Source organism: Peromyscus maniculatus, chromosome 22, assembly GCF_049852395.1.
Source record: "Peromyscus maniculatus bairdii isolate BWxNUB_F1_BW_parent chromosome 22, HU_Pman_BW_mat_3.1, whole genome shotgun sequence".
NCBI lineage: Eukaryota > Metazoa > Chordata > Mammalia > Rodentia > Cricetidae > Peromyscus > Peromyscus maniculatus.
In genome coordinates, this window is record NC_134873.1 from 32524609 (window position 1) to 32546977 (window position 22369).

The 22369-nt window shown below is 51.2% G+C and overlaps 1 protein-coding gene across 3 annotated transcripts in view; it reads right to left on the reverse strand.

Moving 5' to 3' along the window:
- Asap2 (ArfGAP with SH3 domain, ankyrin repeat and PH domain 2) overlaps positions 1-22066 on the reverse strand; it is a 161978-nt gene extending 139912 nt beyond the window's left edge. The window contains exon 1 of one of the 3 annotated variants that reach the window (XM_076559249.1): positions 21868-22066. In XM_076559249.1, the coding sequence (XP_076415364.1) occupies positions 21868-21993 (126 nt within the window). In that variant the 5' untranslated portion in view covers positions 21994-22066. The remainder of the gene's footprint in view (positions 1-21867) is intronic. The other 2 variants (XM_076559248.1, XM_076559254.1) reach the window with 2 other exon arrangements.
- Between the last annotated feature and the right edge of the window lie 303 nt (positions 22067-22369).

The window sequence follows — 22369 nt, forward strand, 5'->3', positions numbered from 1 at the left end:
CAGGTTGCTATGATGGATGTCTTGTTGTCATAGCAACTGCCCCTGTGGTCTGTCATCCTCTGTTTACATGTCTGTTTATTCTGAAAGTGACCTCACAGAAAGGCTGGCCTCTGTTCACATCAGCAAATGGCCTCGTGCCTGGAGAGGACAGTCAGGCTGCCAATGAAGGACCAGGAGACAAACACTACAAACCCTTTTGCAGGAATCATGGCACTACTCTCAACCAGCACCTTTCGTACCCTCCAGAGCAAGGCTAGGACCACCAAATCCATCTCCTCTCCAACCCACAGCCTTGTCCCTCGGGAGGGGCAGTTAGGTCCCCTTCCCTTCCAAGGAATCTTTCTAACTTCCTGTTGCCGTTTATCCCATTACACTCCACGCGTGGCCTCCAGGGGTTTTATGTGCAGGTGACTCGGGGCTACCTAACACGCTCATCACCCTTGCTGGCCCAGCACAGCTTCAGGCTCCTACTGGAGCCCAGCCCCTTCTCCGGCAGCAAGGCTGTTCCCACCCGGCTCTACACACACTGGGCCCTCCCACTGGCGGGGTGTCTGCTCTTTACTCCCCGAGTGTCCCGCTTAGTGAGGGGTTAGATATGCAGCGCTCAGACAACAGATGCTCAGGGAGCGTCAGCAGCAGGTGGCCCACGCTTGCCCTACGGAGGCCGCGGAGTGCCGTCTTGACCCAGTGGCCTGTCTCCAGAGCAAGTCAAAGTACATCCCAGAAGCCGCAAAGACAGAATGGGACCCTCCAGCACAAGCTGCCTCGCCCGCAATCTATTCCGCTGCCTCCAAATCTGCTGGGTTCTGTGTCTGAACGTGAAGGGAAGCGGAGGCGGGGCCCATCACTTGCCTCCCACAGCGCTGCCTTCCCCTCTCAGCAGCCCGCCCCTCCTCTTCTCTGGGGGCTCCTAGGTCCTGGGAAGACCATCAGAGGCTTCTGAAGGGAGCCAAGCACGGCACGTTACAGATGCTGGCCCTGCTCCGACGCCACCGTGTCTCTGATGGCAGTCTCTGGGCTGCGAGACTATCACAAAAGTCCCACAGGAAATAGGACCCCCAACACACCTGAACACCGAGGTGGGAAAAGCTGAAATTTCAGTTATGTTGCCATTGTTATAATGTTATAACAATGTCATTGTCAATGTCATTGTCAACTAAGAGGTGTAAATTTGCATATATTCAGTACCAACAGAAGAATTTGCATTTGAGTAGCACACACACACACACACACACACACACACACGCACGCACACACACACACACACACACACACACACACACACACACACGCTATAGCTTGAGTCTGAAAAGTTCAGTGTTCCAAGGACAGCACTGGCTCTCACCTCTGTGACAGTCAGGTGGGAAGAGACCACTCTTGTCTACCATCTACCGCCACACAGGAAGGGTACTGTCACCCTGTCCAGCACAACGCGAATACTCCTGCCACCAACCCCAGATGAATTCACTCCCTCGTCAACCACCCAATCCCCCTCCTCAGAGAGGGCAGGGGCCAATCATGAAAAGCACAGCACACAGAGATTGGGGGGGGGCATCACAATAGCCTTGAGGACTGGGTTCCACTTAGCTCTCATCCCAAACCCCCCTCTCTCTCCTCAAGAATAACACTGAGTGAGTGGGCAGGAAGCAGACAGAAATACGCATTGAATTGAGAATGAATCCCCGCTACAGCAGATGACATGAGCATATTGTTAAGGCTGAGGGACGATGAGATCTCTCCAGACGCTCTGTTCCCACGACAAACAACCCCAGGTTAGGACTTCCTTGGGGTTCCAAGACGAAGCAGGCCCCGTTACCAAACACACACCATGCACTGTCCCTAACGCCTCACACGAGCAGATTCACCCCACTGCCTTTAAGTCGTAATTACCCCTCCGCTCATAACACCATCTGGGCTGCTCTCCCCAGTCTGCAACAATTATCTGGGTATTATGAATAAGCCGCACCTCTTCCCGGAACAGCTAATACACCCAGTATTAATAGTAACCAGCATTAACTCTCCTGACGTAACGTGAGTATTCCTCTCCATTGTACGTCCTCTCCAGGCATTTCTAAGACAGTAACACACACAACAATCAATGCACACACTGCACATGAAATCCCTTCTCAGAGACCGCACAGAGACGTATGCACACTCGGAGAATCTGCGCACCCACGCACTGACTTGTTAGTAACGCTTTGGGGGACTTTTGTTATTGATGTTTTATGCTTTCTGGATTTTTGTTTTGTTTTGTTTCTGTTTGTTTTTTTTTGTTTTGTTTTGTTTTGTTTTGAGACAGGGTTTACTCTGTAGAACAGGCTGACCTGAAACTCATGGCAATCCTCCTGTATCAGCCTCCTGTATCATCAGCCTCCCAGAGGGCTTTGTAGTTACAGGTGTGTAAATATGTGTGTGCGTGTGCACATGCACTCACATGCACTCACTGGCCCTACAAAGTCATTACTCAGGACTCCCAGACACTCAGCTGGTTCTGGAAAACAATATGGTCACTCACTGGACAAGACCCACTGTAAGGTCTGGTTCCAGACTCTGGGAAAACCCTTACTTTATGAAGCCTTAAACACCATCAAGGGGCATGGACTTGGCTTCGACGCTTGCAAAAGGTTTATATTCTAGCCAAACAGTGTTTTGAAAAATGACGAGTCTACGTAAAAGCAAGAGCTGATTTTAAAAAAAGAGGAGAAAACCGGGCTCTCCCGCTGTCAGGAACCTGCAGCTGGTTTCAGGAACTGAGAACTCACACGGGAAGCAGGGCCGAGGCGTGAGCAGGGCGCAGCAGCATGAGTGCATGCTGCGGGGGGCGCGTTCTGGAGGAGGACACCACTCAGGGGCACCCAGGGAGGGCTGATGGTGCTCACACGGGCAGCGCTGCAGGACTCGGTGGCACTCCTCACAAAGCGTCCATCCTTACAGCTGGGCACTGACAGGCACAATGGGGGTCACGCACCCTAAAAGTGTAGGATCTGGGTGTGGAAGCTGCTCACGTGCAAACACCTCCGTTATAGGAAGGCTGGGGGTGCTGGGAGGCAGAGGAGAGGACGCACACTCACTGGAGGGAGTGGTCGGAGCGCCCAATTCTCCATTCTGCTGGCTGACCAACACCTCACCCCACCTCTCCTTGCTCAGATGACCATGTCTCAGCTCCTTCAGGCATGTGTGTGCGCACACCACACACACACACACACACACACACACACACACACATGGCAGGAAGGAGGGGCTGGCTCAAGGTGCCTCTGCCGCCCCGTCCACAGCATCCAAGCACCGCTTCTCCCTTTGGAGAGCTGGGAGAGCCCACACATACCAGTGATGCTGAGCGTGAGCTGAGCCAACCATATGGCCTGCTGGCACCTTCCCTGGATGGGTTATTTTTCCCAGGCACCCTATGACCAGCTCCCCGAGTCTCCTACTCCTAAACAGCCCTGTGCCCAGACAGGAAGAGAGGGATGAGCTTTGGGCAGGGGCCAGCATCCAGCCCGCTGACCCCACAGAGCCCTGCAGCAGTGGCAGGGGGCTGATCTTGCCAAAACACCGATTCCCCAGATGGAAGGTGCATTCGAAGTCACGGCCCAAGAGTCTCGGATCAAGAAACGGGCACACGGCAATCTGAAAAAGAAGAGCTCAGGAAAAGCGGCGGAGAGACCCCTGCTCTGGCCTCACGGGAAAACCCCCTCTCCACGCAGTGTGCAAGGCTCTACAACAGGCTTCTTCTAAACAAACCAGGTGTTTACAAATGATTTTTAAACGGGTCCCTTAAGTGCGGGGACAAGATGGTATTTTAATATTATTACGGACACACACACGCCCAGCATACGACCTTCATCTCTACATATACAGCCAAGCTATCTAAACCTACTCAAGCTGAGAAAGCCCCTCTAACGTGCAGTGGGGTCAGAAGGACACGTGTTGGGGTCTACGGGAGCAAGGCAAAGCCCTGCTTCAAGGACCTCACCCCTCAAGTGTGCCTCTCCCTCCTCCCTCCTCGAAGGCCCTGGAAGGCCGGAGCTCTGAGCATCTAAGGCCTGTACGAAGCTTCGATGAAGGAAGGAACGAAGGCCTGAACAAACCAACCACAAGCCCACAGCTCCAGGACTATGTGACAGGCCCGACCGTGAGTATTCGCTCCGACATAGATTCCCTTCCCCGACACTCACTCCCAAGGCTTTAACGCAGAGGCCCCTCCCCACTTACAGTGGCTAAGGCCTCCTACAAGACTCCCTGCCTCCGGCCTTTCTCTGCCTCTCCACCATCAGTCCCACAGACTCCTGAATCCATTTCCAAGGGTCAAGCTCACCCCTCCACCACCCAGCTCTGACCCACGTGTCAACAGGCTTAGTTATTGTAAGAGGTAAAATTGGAAATAAAGAGGCAGAGGGCAAAAGCACTTGCTTTCACTGAGCATAGATTTCCAAGGGTAGAAATGGCTGCTTCCGCGGGTGGTTACGCACCCGGCCGCTGCCATAGGCAAATATTTAAACAGGGGTCCATGAGTCACAGGGACCACAAGTACATATAAAAAACAAGCTGCAGGATGTAGTTTGCTACATCGGGGTGCCCCAAACCCAACTTGCATGAGATCTCAACCCAAGTTGAGAGGCCACGTCTCCTCCTCTGAGGTTCCCAGGCTACAAGGGAGAAGAGCCAGGACCCCGTCCCCAGCCCAGAGGGGCACCTGGAGCTGTATGGATTCTACACACACCTCATAGCACTTTATGATTCTGAGTATAGACATTTTAGGTCAATCTCCATGATGGAACTATGTGTGGATGACAGATAGACAGACAAACAAACGAGCAGATGAATAAAAAAGCTACCCAACTACAAAGAGAAATCCACCTTAGAAATTCAGAGAAGAGCCAGGCAGTGGTGGTGCACGCCTTTAATCCCAGGACTCCAGAGGCAGAGGCAGAAGGATCTCTGAGTTTGAGGCCAGCCTGGTCTACAGAGAGAGCGTTCCAGGACAGCCAGGGCTACACAGAGAAACCCTGTCTCAAAAACCAACACAAAAGAATGAAGAGAAGAAAACGGTTGATAGATGGTCGGATTAAGGAAGAGTTACAGGGAAGAGATCGATACTTTTCCGTGAAGAAATCAGGTATTAATTGAAATACTAAATGGAGAGGAGACTTCAATAATTCTTGAAATACTTTCCTGGGTCTCTAATTGTTTAAAAAATGTGCCGTGACAACCTTGATTTTGACAACTACAAGTCTTTTAAGGGGGACCGCCTGGATGTGGACACTCAACACGCGTCCTCTGAGCCTCAGGCTGGACACCGGGTTTGGGCTGTATGGATTCAACGATGAAACTTAGACTTCACCCTGGGGCGTGAGGACCGGGCTAGAAGCACACACTGGCACACTCCCTCATGGACGAGTTTCGCTCTCGTCACACCTGACACAGACACCCTCGGTCCTGTCCACGTATCACAGAAACCCATGTCTGTATTTTTTCCGCCACTGACCAGACGCTACCCTCAAAGAAACCCTGCAAGCCTCCTGGGAGTCAACACCGCAGGAAGGAGCCGTTCACATACATTGCTTTCCTCCGTGAACATGAGCTCATCAACGACAGAGCAAAATTTGTAATCTATTTTCATGGCCACTTTCCTTCAGGGATGACATGGTTCTCAGCCTACCTACCGAAGCAGAGTTTCCCTGACCTGGGCTCAGTTTCTGTTGCTGTTTTAGTTGGGGGGGGGGGGGGGTTTGAGGTTTTAGGGACCAACACCAGGGCTTCATCCGCAAAAGGCAAGCTGTCTCACAGTGTCATAGCGTGGTCTCTGACTTCAACTCATCTACCTGACAATCCACACATCAGGAGCTGCAGCTATGGCTCAGTGGGACCCTTCCCATCTTACCCTCCAGTTCTGGTCTAATCCTCAGTTCTCCTTCCCAGTGGCCTCGGCTGCGGAGCATGGGGGGGGGGGGTCTGGCGCTCCCCATCACTGTGTCTTTCTTGCTCGCCCCCAAGCGCTCATGCATGCCCACCCTGTGGCTGACAGCTGACTTCAGCTCCTGGTACATTTCCCTTTGGAAAAACAGTCAGCAAATGTCTGAAACACTCAGTCATCTGCTGCTGCTGCTGCTACTCCATAATTCAGTTCAAAATCGAGCCGTGTGTCAGCCACACAACTGAGTACAGCAGTCCGTGCTGTGTCTGAGGCAGAGATGGAAGCTCAGGATGAGACAGGCCGGCCAGGGCCTTACTGGCTCGTACCTAGACGCGTGAAGGATCCAAGACGGCTCATAAATTACAAGCGCAAATGAAACGGGGGCCCTTAAGGGATTTCACATTAGCGACAACTAAAGCCATCTTGTCCTGGGATCAATCAAGCCTCCCCTACTTTGCTTTGACCGTAAAGAAATTGTGCACTCTGAAAATTAAGCTCCAACGTGGCTACCGAAGCTAATAAATTATCTGAAAGGATAGAGCAGTCTGCCTCGGCTCTGGAAGGTCGTGAGGAGGCAGAGCGGTGGGAACGGAAGCCAGTGTTCACTGCCACAGCTTAGGGAATGGAGAGGGAGATGCAGGGGTCTGCTGCCTGAAACCCCAAGCTACAACTTCATCCCAGAGTCACATACGGTGGGACCAGCTTCTCTGAAGTAGAAAACATGGATCCAGGGGGTCTGGAAACACACAAGGAGGAAGAGAAGGGTAGACAAACCCAGGCTTCAGACACTGCGGTATGAGCATCCCGGTCCCCAAGGGAAAGGGGAAATCAGTGCACAGACAGAGACGAGGGCAGGTGGAGGTTGCAGCTGGCTTCCAGGGCTTTCCTGAGAGCGCACTCTAGCAAACAAATCCAGCAGAACCTTTGAGATCTTCCAAACGGCAGGCTTGATGCCCTGGCAAGCTTCGGCTGAGGCAAACAAAAGCTACAGGTTCTGACCACCCCACGGCTGTTGTAGTCAACGGCATCATTCATTTCCAAAAAGGAACAAAGGGGCCAGCAGCGTACAGTGAGAGGAGGACCGGCAACCTTGACCTTCGGTGAGGAAGAGCCGCTGCCCAGAGAAAACGAGTCAAGGAGATGCTTCTGGAAGGAGGCCTCTGCAGGGCAGACTCATGAGCGACGGGGACACCGAGTCGGATGCTGCGGAGAGCGCACAGCCCTGGCTCCCACTGAACCGGAAACCACGTTGACTCCCAAGCACCACGGCCCAAGGAGGTGAGAATCTCAACCCTGCAAATCAGAGCAGCGACGCCCCTGGTATCTTCCTTTGCAACCAACATCCAGAGTCTCCCCAGCCCACAGAGAACCCAAAAGAGAAGGAGGATGAATCCAATTAAGCAGGAACAATTTCAGCCACACATGAAAACGGTTATTTTAATATCCAAGTGAGGGCCGGAGAGATGGCTCAGTCGGTAAAGGGCCCTGCGGCCAAGCCCGACACCTCCATTCAGTCCCCAGGGCCCACATCATTAAAGATGGGAACAGACTTGTTGTGGAAAAAAAGGTTTTCTCTGTGTAGCTCTGGCTGTCCTGGAACTCTCTTTGTAGACCAGGCTGGCCTCAAACTCAGAGATCTACCTGCCTCTGCCTCCCAAGTGCTGGGATTAAAGGTGTGCGCCACCACATCCAGCATAAGAACAGACTTCTTAAAGTTGTCCTATAACCTCTACACATATGCATGGAATGTGTGCACCAAGACGTGTGTGTGTGTGTGTGTGTGTGTGTGTGTGCGCGCGTGCGTGCGCACACGCAATTAATAAATGAGGAGTTTAAAAAATATATCTAAGTCAATCGTTCAGTAAATTATTGAGCTACTGTTCTATAAATCAATGGATATTTTTAAATGATTAGTATCTGATCCAGCAATGAGGCAAGAAAAAGAAAGAAGCCGACTCATCTTATAGCTGTCTCTATCTATGACATCTTGTCACAGAAAACCCTAAGACTAAACACACAACACAGTAGGGCCAGTAAACAAGTTCGTCCAAGTGCAGGTCATATTAGTATACAAACATCAGTTGTGCTTCTATACACTAATGGTAATCTAGAGATGAAATTAAGAAGACAATGCCATCCACAACTGCTGTGGGATGTTCTGTATGTCCTGTGGGAGCCCGTTCTCAGGTTCCTCGTGGCTTTACCCAGCAGGTCCACATAGAGGATGATTGGGACCACGGGCCTGAGTGCAGGTGTCTGAGATGGTCTGCACTTGGCTGTGCTGGGGGATGGTCTGTATGTCAAGTTGCTCTGACTGGTCAATAAATAAAATACTGATTGGCTGTGGCTAGGCACGAAGTATAGGCGGGACTAACAGAGAAGAGAAATAAAAGAACAGGAAGGCAGAAGGACTCACTGCCAGCTGCCGCCATGACAAGCAGCATGAAAAGATGCCGGTAAGCCACGAGCCACGTGGCAGGGTATAGATTTGTGGAAATGGATTAATTTAAGATACAAGAACAGTTAGCAAGAAGCCTGCCACGGCCATACAGTTTGTAAGCAATATAAGTCTCTGTGTTTACTTGGTTGGGTCTGAGCGGCTGTGGGACTGGCAGGTGACAAAGATTTGTCCTAACTGTGGACAAGGCAGGAAAACTCTAGCTACACACAACAGCATCCAAAAGGATAAAATATTTAGGAACAAATGTTAACCGTAAAACATGGTTAAACCAAAGCAAAGGCTTCAGTGGAAAAACATCCCAAGTGCATAGACGAGGAGATGCAAGGATGTTTTACTGACGTCTCTACTCTTCGGATTCATCTGTGGACTCCATACAACTCCCCAAGGCTCCTAGCTTGCTCATTTGCAGATGTTGAACGTGATCCTAGGGAACCGTCAGGGCTCCAGAGCAGCTGAAGCAATCTTAGAACAGTTAGAACCCCAAACCTACGGCCACGGAGCGTGTGGTACATACAAGGGGCAATGGACCAGAGGTGAGAAGACATTCATCGAACTTTTAAACACTGATGTTTCGGAGCTGGAGAGACGGCTCAGCAAGTTAAGAGTGCGTCCTAGTTAGCTCTTCCTATTGCGGCAATAAACACTGTGATCAAAAGTGACTTCGGGAGGAAAGGGCTTATTTCATCTCTCAGCTTACAGTCCATCTCCAAGGGAGCCATGGCAGAAAACTCAGGTCTGGAACTGAAGCGGAGACTATGGGGGGGGGGGGGGAGACACAGCTCACTGGCTTGCTCCCCATGGCTTGCTCAGCCTGCTTTCTTATAGAGCCCAGGACCACCAGCCCAGGGATGGCCCTGCTGCAGAGGGCTGGGTCCTCCCCCATCAATCACTATTAAAGACTAAGCCCCACAGACTTTCCTACAGGCCATTCTGACAAGGCACTTTCTCAGCTGAGGTTCCCTCTTCCCAGACAGCCCTGAGCTGTGCGAGGTTGACAAGAAACTGACCAGCACATACAGTGTGCAGCTCTTCTTGCAGAGGACCCCAGTTCGGCTCCCAGAAACCCCCATCAGGCAGCTGGCAACTGCCTGTAACTCCAGCTCCAGGGGATCTGGCACTGCCCTTGTACACGCACATGCACACATACATACACCTAATTAAAATTTTTAAATAACAATTTTTTGATGTTTTGTTTCAAAGGATACCATGAAGTGAGTGAAATGACCATCTAAAATGGGAGCATTTGCAGGGTGCATCTAATTACTGTCTAGTGTCCAGAATTTATGAGGTGTGTACGACCAACTCAATAATAATAAAAAAAATTAAAAAAATATGGCTGGGTGGTGGTGGCTCACACCTTTAATCCCAGCACTTGGGAGGCACAGCCAGGCAGATCTCTGTGAGTTCGAGGCCAGCCTGGTCTACAGAGCGAGCTGCAGGACAGGCACCCAAACTATACAGAGAAACCCTGTCTTGAAAAACCAAAAAAAAGGGGGGGGGAGGGGCAAAGGATTTGAAAAGTTAGTCCTCTAAAAAGAATATATATGAACAGCCACAGGCACGTGAAACATGGCTAGACATCATTAGTCATCCATCCATCAAGGAAATGCAAATCAAATAAATTCACAGTAAGATACAACTTCACACCCGTCAGAACGGACATAAGCAAAAAAGACAGACAATAATTAGCGTTGACAAGGATGTGGGAAATTGGAACACTTACGCATGGCTGGGGGGAATACGGAGTGATGTAGCCATTTTAAAGTCTAGCAGTTAAAAACTTCAATACAGAGTCACCCTATGACTTAGCAATCCAGCTCCAAGACAAGTGGAAATATATGTCTACACAAAGACTCGCAAAAAATATCCAGTGCATCATTCGTAATAGAAAAAAAAAGCAGAAATAATCCAAATATCCACCAACTGATGGACAAAAAAATGCGTTGCAACACACAATGAAATACTATTCAGTCCTTAAAAGGGGCAAAGTGCAGATTCCCATCACATGAATGAAACCTGAAAACATTCATTACACAAAAGACAACACAAAAGGCCACCTAATGTTTGATTCCATATACGAGGCGTCCACAGTGAGTAAAATCCAGAGGCCAAAAGCAGATCAGTGGATGCCCAGGGCGAGGGAAAAGGGGAACAGGGAGTTCAAAGTCACAGGAAAAGAGAGGCCCAGTCAGAACTGGAACCCAGCTCTCGTAACTCCCTGGCTACTGATACGGCCCCACCACAAACCACCACCAAACGTAAAATCCACTGCCGTGTGGGACAGCACATCTTCCAAGGATGAGTACACCACGACTCCTCCACCCAGAACTTCACGATAAGAAAACCGGGGGGGGGGGGGGTGGGGGGGGGTGGGGGGGGGGGACGGACACGGACACGGGACGGGACGGATGACGGGGACTGGACAGATGGCGCAGAGGTTAAAAGCAGTTGCAGGTCTTGTAGAGGGCCCAGGGCCCAGATGTAGTTCCAGGGACCCACATGGGGGCTGATAACCACCTGTAACCCCCAGTTCCCGAGTCTGATGCCTATTCTGGCCTCCTCAGGCTCCTGTAAGCACGTGGTGCGTGCACATTTACTCACTCGGGGTCATATATATATATATATATATACACACACACACACACACACACACACACACACACACACACACACACACACAATAAGTAAGCAAACAAGTAAATAAATAAATCTTTGAAAGGAAGCCGGTACCCATGAAATGTTCAATAGCCCTCATTATTTAGTGACCACAAAACCCTGTGATCATTAACGCAACAAGGGGGAATCAAGAGACCAAGGGGTGTGGTCCATGACTGCAAAAAAAACCACAGGCAACCCAGCCCCATTTGTGCCAAATTTCAGCCAGCAGTGAACCCAGCAGAACCCCAGACCATGGCAACTGCAGAGGCGGCTGGGTCTTTGGGGAGGGAATCTTTAAAGGGAGGAGTGGGGAGGTCAAGCTCATTTTGACTTCCAACTTCTTGGAAAGTCCAATATAAACACCAAGTGAAAGATAAAGGTAGGAGAGAAGAGGATCACAGAAAGTAAAGGGGACGCTCGTCCAGCCCTCCGCTGTCCCCGGCATGGCCTGTGGTCACCCGTTCAGACCCAAAAGCTTGTTCCTAACAGATGGGGAGTTTCAGGGGAGAATGACAGACATCTCTCCCAAGTCCCCTAACAGACAGCAAGGTGCCAACTCCTCTCTACCAGGGTCTGCCTGGATCTGTACATCGGTCGGGGCCACCTCACCAAACACAGATCTGCTTGCTGGCCTGGAAGACACACTCCGAGTCTGTTCACTCTGCGGGCCTTCATACGCACACTCCAGGTTGTTTTCTGGAACCCACAGTCCTAAGGGGCCAGGTGTATCCTTTAACAACTCACACTGGGGCAGTAAGGCCACTTAGTAAACGCTTCTAGAGGCTAGGGAGGAAGCTCAGCTGGCAGGGTGCTTGCCTGGCATGCAAGAGGCCCAGGGTTTGACCCCCAGCAGCATACAAACCAGGCATCTTGGAACATGCCTATAATTTCAGCCCTCAAAGACGCAGAGGCAGGAGGATCAGAAATCCAAGGTCATTCTTATCTACATAGAGTTTAAGGCCAGCCTGAGACACAAGGGACTCTGCCTCGAAAATAAACAAGAGAAGGGGGGAAAAAAAAAAGGTCTCTAATGCGAAGCGCCTGCCCGGGAGTTCGTGCTCCTAACCCTGGAGGTGTCCAGCACACCTCCTCTGAGTTGACATCAGTGGAGACGGGCCTGCAGAGGATCAGCGGACACCAGCTTGCACTGAGGAAACCCACTCTACAGTCAGGGGACGTTAAAGGACCAACAAGTCCCTAGCTCTCATCCTCACATAGTCAGGATGCTTGTTCCGTCGACTGCTGGGACCCGGAGTCACATGACTCCACTGAGCCTCAATTCCTTGAACTATGAAACAGAAATAGGACCTCTCTCAAAAAGGAATATTCTTGGATAAGCACATTTCATTTTTCTTGCTTTTCAATTACCTTTTTTTATTCTTTGAGATTATAATATAATTACAGCATTTCCTCCCTCCCATATTTCCCTTCTTGCTCTCTTTCAAATTCACGGCCTCCTTTTTCATTAATTGTTATTTTATACATATATGCATATTCCTAAATATACATAAATACAACCTGCTCAGTCTGTACAATGTTACTTATAGGTATGTTTTCAGGGCTGACCATTGGGTATTGACTGGGGAGCCAATCAGCATTAGCCCATGTCTCAACATAAAACTAAAGCCCATAGAAATATTGGTTATTGTCATTGTCAAAAAAAAAAAAAAAAAAAAAAAAAAAAAAAACCCACAAGATTTCTTCCGAGAAAGTAGGGAGAGAGGCCCTGGGAGCTTGCTGCCAGCTTGTTAAAATTCTAGGACAGAGGAACCCATCATTTGAAGACACCGTCTTCATCAACCACCTGATGTTACTGACAGAGCCATCGCCAGCATCCGGTAGAAAGATGACATCATTAATAACAGCCTAGGCAGGGCAGCCTCCTGCCAGGGCGTGAGCAATGGCTGGACACGTCCCTGCAGGGCTGGGCTAGGCAGGAGAGGAAAGAGCAAGGGTTTCTCCGGTGAGGAAGGGAGGGAGGAACCAGAGCAGCCCCGGGGATCTACCCGAAGTCCCCACTCAAGGACAGCCACAGAGCCGACTCAGTAGAACCAGCGGTGAGAGAGACCACGCTGGCCCGAAGGCATTTGTGCAAAGGGGTTTCCTAGGCACCAGCTCTGCGGGACAAGTGGCTACAGAAACAGCAATCCATGACGTCAAAAATGCTTGGTCTGGCCGGGCGGTGGTGGCGCACGCCTTTAATCCCAGCACTCGGGAGGCAGAGGCAGGCGGATCTCTGTGAGTTCGAGGCCAGCCTGGTCTACCAAGTGAGTTCCAGGAGAGGCGCAAAGCTACACAAGAGAAACCCTGTCTCGAAAAACCAAAAAAAAAAAAAAAAAAAAAAAAAAAAAACGCTTGGTCTGAGGACTGGAAGATGAGGACCAGGGTTCCAAGCCCAGAACCCACATAACTATTGGATTGACATGGTGGCCAGCCTGTAATCCAGGGCTTGGAAGATAAAAAACGGGGGATCCTAGGAGCAAGCGTCCTGTATCAGTGAGCTCTAGGTTCTGATATTCTGCCTCAATGACTAAGGTAGAACATGATCAGAGGAAACTCCTGATGTCAACCTCAGGCTACACACACACACACACACACACACACACACACACACACACACACACACGGTCAAGTTAGAATAAAACATGCCTGATACTCAATAAAATGTCCAAGAAATACAGGAAGACAGGAAAGGAAACCCCGACATCCAGCATGCTCTGCGGCAACAGTTAGCTCATACAAGACCTCACGACAACAACACAGTCCATCAGGGCCCCCTGACCCCACCGGGTGGAAGGTGCCTGGGAATCTACCATCATTTCCCACTGGAGCTTGTCCTACATCGAGGCCAGCATATAACATGTCAGACAAACAAGAAAAGCACACACAGCAGAGCTGGCCTGCAGAGTCATAACCACTAGACTCGTGAGGCACCACTGTAGGCCTGCTGAACTCAGAAGCATAAACTACAGGGTCAGAGAAACCGCCCGCGGCCTCACCATGGAGCAGCATGGGGTTTCTTGGTGACATCAGGTTAGGCAGTACCCCCTCCCCACCCGACCCCCCACCCCCACCGCCCTGGGACTCTGTAACACTGGCTTAGAGTGTGACTATTCTCAGCTAGATTCCTCACACTGACAATAGTGACAGAGTCCAGTTTCTGGAGTCCGCAAAGACATCAACCACCCAAAGCCAAAGACATCGGACCATCAAGCCTGGAATGCTTAGTCTGAATTCAAGGAGTCCATAAACTTGGATGAGATAAAAAAAAAAAAATGTCCACGTGTCCACGTTGTTCCCATCTAACTGAAATTCAGCCTATCTTCAACAGGGAACGAAAGCGGCGCGACCCAGTTATCCCAAGTGTCACCTGGGTCTCCAGTGACAGGTACCACCATACCACGTTATAATTATGAGCAATGTCACACGGTATGATTTACACTTACAGGACTCCACAATGGAGGTACTTATCAGACCCAAGAATAAATCTTCACATTATTAACAACAGCAACAAAAATCACATACTACTATGCCATATCTTTTTTTTTTTTTTTATGTTTTACTAGCCGGGCGATGGTGGCGCACACCTTTAATCCCAGCACTTGGGAGGCAGATGCAGGTGGATGTCTGTGAGTTCGAGGCCAGCCTGGTCTACAGAGTGAGTTCCAGGACAGGCACAAAGCTACACGGAGAAACCCTTATCTCGAGAAAAAAATGTTTTACTAACTGAATTGGGTATAACTGGTTTCACTGGGAATCTTAAGCTCCTATTCTGTGTGCTCACCACTTTCTGCGGGGTACCTACACTACTGTAGCACTCAGAGGCTGAGAGGGAGCGTGAGGGCTAGCCTGGGTTACACAGTAAGACTACAGAAAGAACAAGAGGAACAGGGAGCCTGTCTGAAGAGGTACAATGCCAAGGAGATCCATGGCACAAAAGGGGGAAAAATAAGTTAAAATGAAGTTTCACACACAACCTGAAGGTCAGTCCTCCACAGGCCTGTCCCCTTTTACAACCCTGGCATTTATGGGGCAGTGACACTATATGCCGGGTCCCTAAAGACATTTATGGACAAATAAACTCAACCAGATTCCTTTGGAAGAAGAATCACTACCCTAAAAACACAGCCTCGGCATTCCAGTTCCAACGGGCAATCCCTTTATGCCACAGCATCCCAGACACGCTAAAACCGCAAAGGCAAAAAAAAAAAAACAAGCAGGTGGAGAGGCCGCGGCCAGCCATCGACTTTGAAGCCCCAGTCAACGGGGTCACATTAGGGAATCATGTCTGAATGAGCTCATCTCATTTCAGTAGAGAGAGGAGAGTTTGGAGAGCTAGAAAAGGGAGAGCATGCCAAGGAACAAGTATTACCTGCTAACATTTACCCAGAAACACAGCAGCAGCAAGCCCCCCCCTACCCCCTCCGCCCCCTGCTCAGGGTCTACAGCTAAAACGGGCCCCAACACAAGCCCTGCAGCTGGTCCCGGCACTGTCACTCAGCCATGCTGAACAGTGCCAGCTTCACCTTGGGGTTGATGGAAGGCCCAGTCTTCAAGTGCTGGAGCATGAGCTGTGTGAGTGTGTGTGTGTGTGTGTGTGTGTGTGTGTGTGTGTGTGTGTGTGTGTGTGATTTACACCACACCCTCCACCCCCAGGAAGCATCCATCACTGACGGATTCTCCCAGTTCAAAGGCCCTAGGCCCTCTGCCAGGCCATCACCTCGTGCCACTCAAATGCCTGCAACAAACCCCTGTCCTCTCGCTGGTCCTCCCTTTCCTCTTGGGCCTAGGAACAACCACTGAAATGCCTTTAAAATGTAAAGCAGCGGCTGGGGAAGCGGCTTAGTGGTTAAGAGTGCTTCCTGCTCTTCTAGTCGATCTGAGTTTGATTCCCAGCACCTCCAACCAGGCACTTCACAGCCGCCTGTAACCCCAGCTCCATGGGTTCTGGTCTCTGAGGGCACCTGCACGTGCCGGTCACACACACATACAAATAAATACAAACAAATCCTAAAGAGGAACTCTGACCGTGATAGTCTGAGCCCCAAACCAAACCCTCCACACCACAGAAAATGCAAATTCCCTCCCCAAGGCAAAGGCTGATGTGCGCTGGCTCCCCCTCCCCCTCCCCTGCCTCTGACCGCGGGCCTGTCTGCCCTAACACTCACCTCTCCAGGTCTTTTCCCAGGCTCCTCTACTCACAGATCTTTCAGGCAGGCAGCCTCTGCATTCCGGACTGCTCAAAGGTCACCTCTGCAGAGAGGCCTGCCCTGATTTCAGTTTCCTCCCTTCCAAAGCCACTTTCTACCCCTTAGTATGGATCACCTCGACTTATCTTGCCACCTGGCACAGCATTACATAATCACCCATCTATCAGTGATTATCGACTAGGGTGGAACCCTTTAAAAATGTGGAGGCTCCAGGCCTCACCCAAATCAGATGCGATCAGAATCCAGGAGAGTGGGGCCAGGTTCTTCCAGTCCATAAGATGCCCCCTCCCCCACCAGGCAACTCTGAAACACGGCCAGGCCAGACTAGCGGCAGCCTAGAACAGTACTTTAAAATCCTGATGCACACAGCTCCTGGGAGTGCTGTTAAAATGCAGGTTCTGATTCCACAGCTCTAGCATGGAATCCGAGGCTCTCTGCAAGTTCCACACCACACCAATGCTGTCTGGCAGAGCATTCTGCATGCAGTCTCAAGGGTCTAAAACTCCACTCACCAGCGGGATGTTCTTTCTGCAAGTATGCAGAACTGCATCATTCAGCACAGTCACCATTAATCCTCGTGGCTACCAGGCATTTGAGACAGACTAATTTGGCCAAGGAGCTGACTTCATTCTTGGGCCAACAGTGCAGAATCTATGTGCCCCACCATGAAAGGCATCTACAAATTCTTGGCCTAAGAAGACAGAATGGATATGAAAATCCCACCAAAGGCCTAGCTGGTCACCAGCTCAGGATTGGGTAAATATTTACCAAAGGTAGCGACACAGATATGGAAGACTGGATTAAACCACCTTGGGGCCACTTGTGACACACCTCCATTCAAGGCCCTCTCCACCCACAGCCCTGACCACACCTAAGCAGTCCCAGCCTTGGGCTTTACATCAATCACCCAAGCACCCTAGACGTCCTTCCTCATAGACATGGCCTGTGACCTGAGTGCACTCATCGGCCTGGAGGATGTTTCTCCCACTGGACCGCAAGTTTTTTCAAAGAGAAGGGATTTCTAATCCTTTCATCCAACATACTGCAGGATTCCCATGGATCCCAAAAGAACAGCACCAAGAGCTAGAACCCACAAGGAGTGGTCTGAGCACTGCTAATATTATTAATAGTACTAACAGCATTTACTAGTAATAGCAGTAATAGTAATAATACTGCTAATAGTATTAATAGTATTAGTAGTGCTTCTACTAATTATAAAATGGAAATTGAATTCAGCTGAAGGGAAAAAACAATTCCATTCTAACTGACTCAAAATGGTCCACAGGTACATCACTGCAAATTTCAGATCGGTATAACACAGTGTCCTGTGGCCTATAGAGGTTCCCTTCCAAGCACACAAATGTACTGGGAAAGAGGTGGCGTCCTTCTGACCACGGATGCAAAATCTGTGAGCCTGGGATTTTGACGGAGCTGGTTTACAAACAAGTCACAACTCAGAATCAAAGGCAAGGCTAGTTCCCAGTGGAACTGCTGGGTGGGGCCTGGCCCCACCCACAGCAGGCCCCCTGGGAGTCCGAACAGTCCAGATGTTCATGCTCCCTTCTCAGTCAGAACAGCAAAGAGATTTCCAAGGTAACCAAGGACAACAGAGTCAGAGACTCAAGGCCCCGGAAGGAAGCAGATTAAATGTTAATACTTAAGAGTCAATATCAAATTTATTTTTAAAACTCCATCAATGCCAAATAAACAAGGCAGAGAAGAGGGGGTAAGGAAGACGCGTCTCACAGACAGCGCGAACATCCCAAGAGCGTGCACAATTCTTCTCTGTTTCCAGAGTACTCTGAAGTAACCAGAAGCTTAAAGAAACTAAGAGACACAGATAAAGCTGGGGTGGGGTGGGGTGTGCAGCTCAGTTTTCAGATTTATGCCACAGCTACTTACTTTCTCCCTGACGCCAGTTGCGGCTCCGCACTTCGCGAAGTTTGCGAAAACCCGTGCGAAATAATATGACTTCACCCAGAGAACGTCATCACCGCGTGAAAAGTTTCAAGCCAGCCACACTCTCACCAGCTACCAAGGCAATAAACTTGTGAGAGGGGAGGCGTGGGGGCTGGGAAGACGGCTTGGAGGGTACGGTGCTTGCCACACGAGCTTGTGGACCTGAGTGTGCAAGCCCGGGACGCAGGTGAAAACTTAGGACAGTAGCTATGCCCCACCCCACCCCACAGGGGTGGAGAATTGATGGAAGGAGATGGAGAATTGATGGAAGAACACATCCGATATCAGTCTCTGGCCTCAATCGGCACACAAACCATCCAGTGCCCTATACACACCACACCACACACACACACACACACACACACACACACACACACCATACACACACACACACACACACTATACACACCACACACACACACACACACACACACACACACTATACACACCACACACACACACACACCATACACACCACACACACACCATACACACCACACACACACACACACACACCATACACACCACACACACACCATACACACCACACACACACACACACACCATACACACCACATACACACACACCACAAACGCCATACACACTACACACCACACACACACACACACACACACACACACACACCACACACAAAATCAGCATACAAACCATCCAGTGCACCATACTCATCACACACACATACACACACACACACACACACACACACACACACACACACACACACACATTTTCCATCTCCTTTTAGGCCCTCAGCCATTCACCCATTTCCTCCCCCCTTGCCCCATTCTCCCTCCAGGGTCTGTCTATTAACTGCGGTGCAATCTGGTTAAAAACAGCATTTAATAGGTCGGTTGTCTTTTGGGTACTGTACCACATACCTTCACCACCGTCTTCAGAAACTGACAGACATGATTATCTAGGGCTGAAAAATGGAAGAAGGAAGCAGGGGGGGGAGTGTGTTCCATCCCAATTCACACAACTGGAAAGTGATGGGACCTGACCTGAAGGTGGCTGGTCGGGCAAAGGGACAATTTAGAGGACGCACCACCACTAAGCATGAGATGAAGCCGTGTGGTTTGTGAGAGCAGCATGGAGCCAAGCTCAAACTCACTCCCTCCTAGCCCCAAGTTCCTTCCTCATCTACAAACCGGGGACAGAGATTCAACACAACAGGTAGGACATCTGAACTACCAGTCAGGCACTGGAACTGCCGATACGCTAACTACAGAAAGCCTATTTCAGTCAGAAACTGACTGTGACCGGCCATAGCCTCCATGGGAATCGAACAGCTTTGCCGAAGTTAATCAGCTTTAAATCAGTTCACTAAATCCAGAACTCATTTAAGCTGGGGGGAGCAGAGGGGGGGGGGCTGCTTATATTTTTTAATCTTATTTCTGTGAAATATATAACTTTATGTGGGTCACAGTACGTACCCACGCTCATGTCTCATCTCAGCATAAAAAAGATGTCTGCTTGAAATCCAAGTATTGTGAGCATCGTCTGTTATGACATCAGACACAGAACAATTTTTTTTGTAATGGAAATGAACAGTAACTAATCTACGAGGGGAAAGAGCATTATTCTAGGAAATCCATGCTGAGCCCTTTCATAAAATTTCCAAATTACCTCCAACTCCCGAGTTCATACACACTATCATCCTAGAGTGGACACTGGGCTTGCTTAAAATGAGATACAGCCTGCAATGATTTTAACTTTTTCCCCATCTGCAACTTGAACCCATTCTCTGCTTAGGAGGCATGTGAAGCAGGCCTGCAATTTAACCAAATGACCAAATCCAGTCTCTCTTCAATCTACTCAGTAACCGAGCTCCTGGGTCATCTCCTGCGTTGCGTGCGAAAGCAGCTTTGAGTTCATCCGCTGTAAACTAAAATTAATCAGGGAGAGGGGATGCCAACTTGAATCCCAACTCCTCTTTGCCTGGCTTTCCAACATCTGCCCATGCTGACAATACTAATGGACAGGCCGCAGGGGGGAGAGGTCATGACTTTATCAACACAAGCTTTCTTTTAAGGACATCACACACCAAGTCTCTTCCCAAAGAAGGGTTCCTACCTTTTGAAATGCAATCATTTCCATAAGCATTGATGACGTGTTTTCAAAACATTGTGACTATTTTCCTAGGGCTTGTCAACTGGCACTTATGGTGGGGGATGGGAGTGGGGAGAAACGACTTCCCACGCCTCATCCCACCTGCCTCATCCAAAGGGACCGTGTGAGTAGACAGAATACAGCAGGACACTGAACTCACTACAAGATTCACATTGCAGACCTTTTGGAAGAGGGGAGAGAGAGAGAGGAGGAGGAGCCGTCAGCAGGATGCTGAAGCTAGTATTTGCCACTGAGTCTAGTCTTGACTGTGTATGTCTTACAAAGAAAAATATTTTACACTGAACCGTCTACATTATTTTTTTTTCCAAGCGATTCTTCATAGCAGATGCTGCGTACAAGCAAGAGGAAAGGATTTAATGACATTGCTTCATGTAAAGCTCTCTGAAGACGTCTTACCTCCCCGCCCCCCGCGCGCCCCCTCCACCAACCGCTGGCACGGGTATTTTAAAATATCTACCCCAATCTTAAAATTCTGGCCAAAAAGAAAGGCAGTCAGTCACGGGTCCACTACCGCTACACGTGTGTCTTGTTCGCCAGTTACCTATTGTGAGCCCTGCTGAGCGCACAAAACCTAGGAAGCCGAAATGATACGACTCTAGATCCTGTTTGGAAGGTGAAGAAAATGATGGAAGTGTGGCTGTCCCGAGCCACACAGCCAGCGGTGGCCCAGGGACTCACACAGCCCCGTCCAAGCCTGCTTTAATTTTCAACCCAAGCTGCTTGGCTCTTGCAAGTCCATCTTCCCCAGGATCTGGAGAGCTCGCTGCTTAGCAATTCAGTACAATGACTCTGCACCTTGAAAGCCCTTACTAAAATCAGGCCTTTTCCAGGTTAAGGGCAAGGGAGATGGCCAGAGTGCCCATAGGCACCACACAGGTAGCCCAGGAGCGGCCACCAAGGGCCTTTCGGACCTCAAAGCGCCGGCTCTCCACCACCCCGGCGGCAGCGCTGCTCTGCGGCACGCAGTGGGAGCTGCCAGGCCTCCCGGGCTGGGATGGCACCCCTGCCTGAGCAGCTTCGGGGTCCCCTGGACCTGCTCCGCGGCTGGCTCAGGGAGCACAGCTGCCCCCGCCGGGCCACTTCTGGAACAAGTTGGAGAGGTCCGCGCGGGGGGGACCCACCACCCGGGGCTGCAGCGCGCGCAGGGGTCCCCGGCTCGCAGCCGCCACGGACTCTGCGGCCGAAGTTGACCTCGCCCAGGTATGAGGCAAAGGACCTGGAACCCTGCGAGGGAAATGAGAGCAGACAGGAGGGTTTCCCCCAAAAAGGCCCAAGGTGGCCAAACAGCCTCTCCCCAGAGCCACCTCTCTGGGAACAAAGGGCTTCTGTGTCGGGCACTGCCGGCCCGGCTGCGTCCGGCTCTGGGGGACCAGAAACTTTTCCCGGGTGTGGGCGCGGGCGGCGGGCACTGGGCAACCAGGCAGAGCAGGCGCGGACGCCTGCGGGTCCCCAGGGCGCCGCGCGGTCCCCGCGGCCCGAGCCGCCCGCCCCGCTCGCCCAGGCTGCCGCTCACCTCCTCGATGGCCGCCACGGTGTTCCGGCACTGGGCCGTGCGCGTGGTGAAGCTGGAGGCCGTGGGCGCCTTGTAGTCCTCATGGGTCTCGGCCACGAATTCCGACACGGAGATCTGGTCCGGCATCGCCGCGGCGCGCGGGCGCGGACCGCCGCCGCCTCAGTCGCCCAGGGCGCGGGGCTCCGGCCCCGCCGCCGCCGCCGCCGCCGCCGCTCCGGGGCCGCGGACAAAGGGGAGCGCGGGGCGCGGGAGCCGCCGCCGCAGGGCGCGGGAGCCACCGCGGGGACGCACGGCGGGAGCAGGGGCGCGCGCAGCCCGCAGCTCTGCCCGCTGGGCTCCGGGAGCCGCCGCCGCCGCCGCCGCGTCCTCTCCGAGCGAGCCCAGACGCGGGCGCGCACAGCTGGCGGGAACTGCCCGCCACCCAGCCGCGGGCCCCGACGCCTCCCGCGGAGAGGGGCGGGTCCCGGCCAGGGGGCGGTGGCCGGCGGAGAGGGGCGGGGCG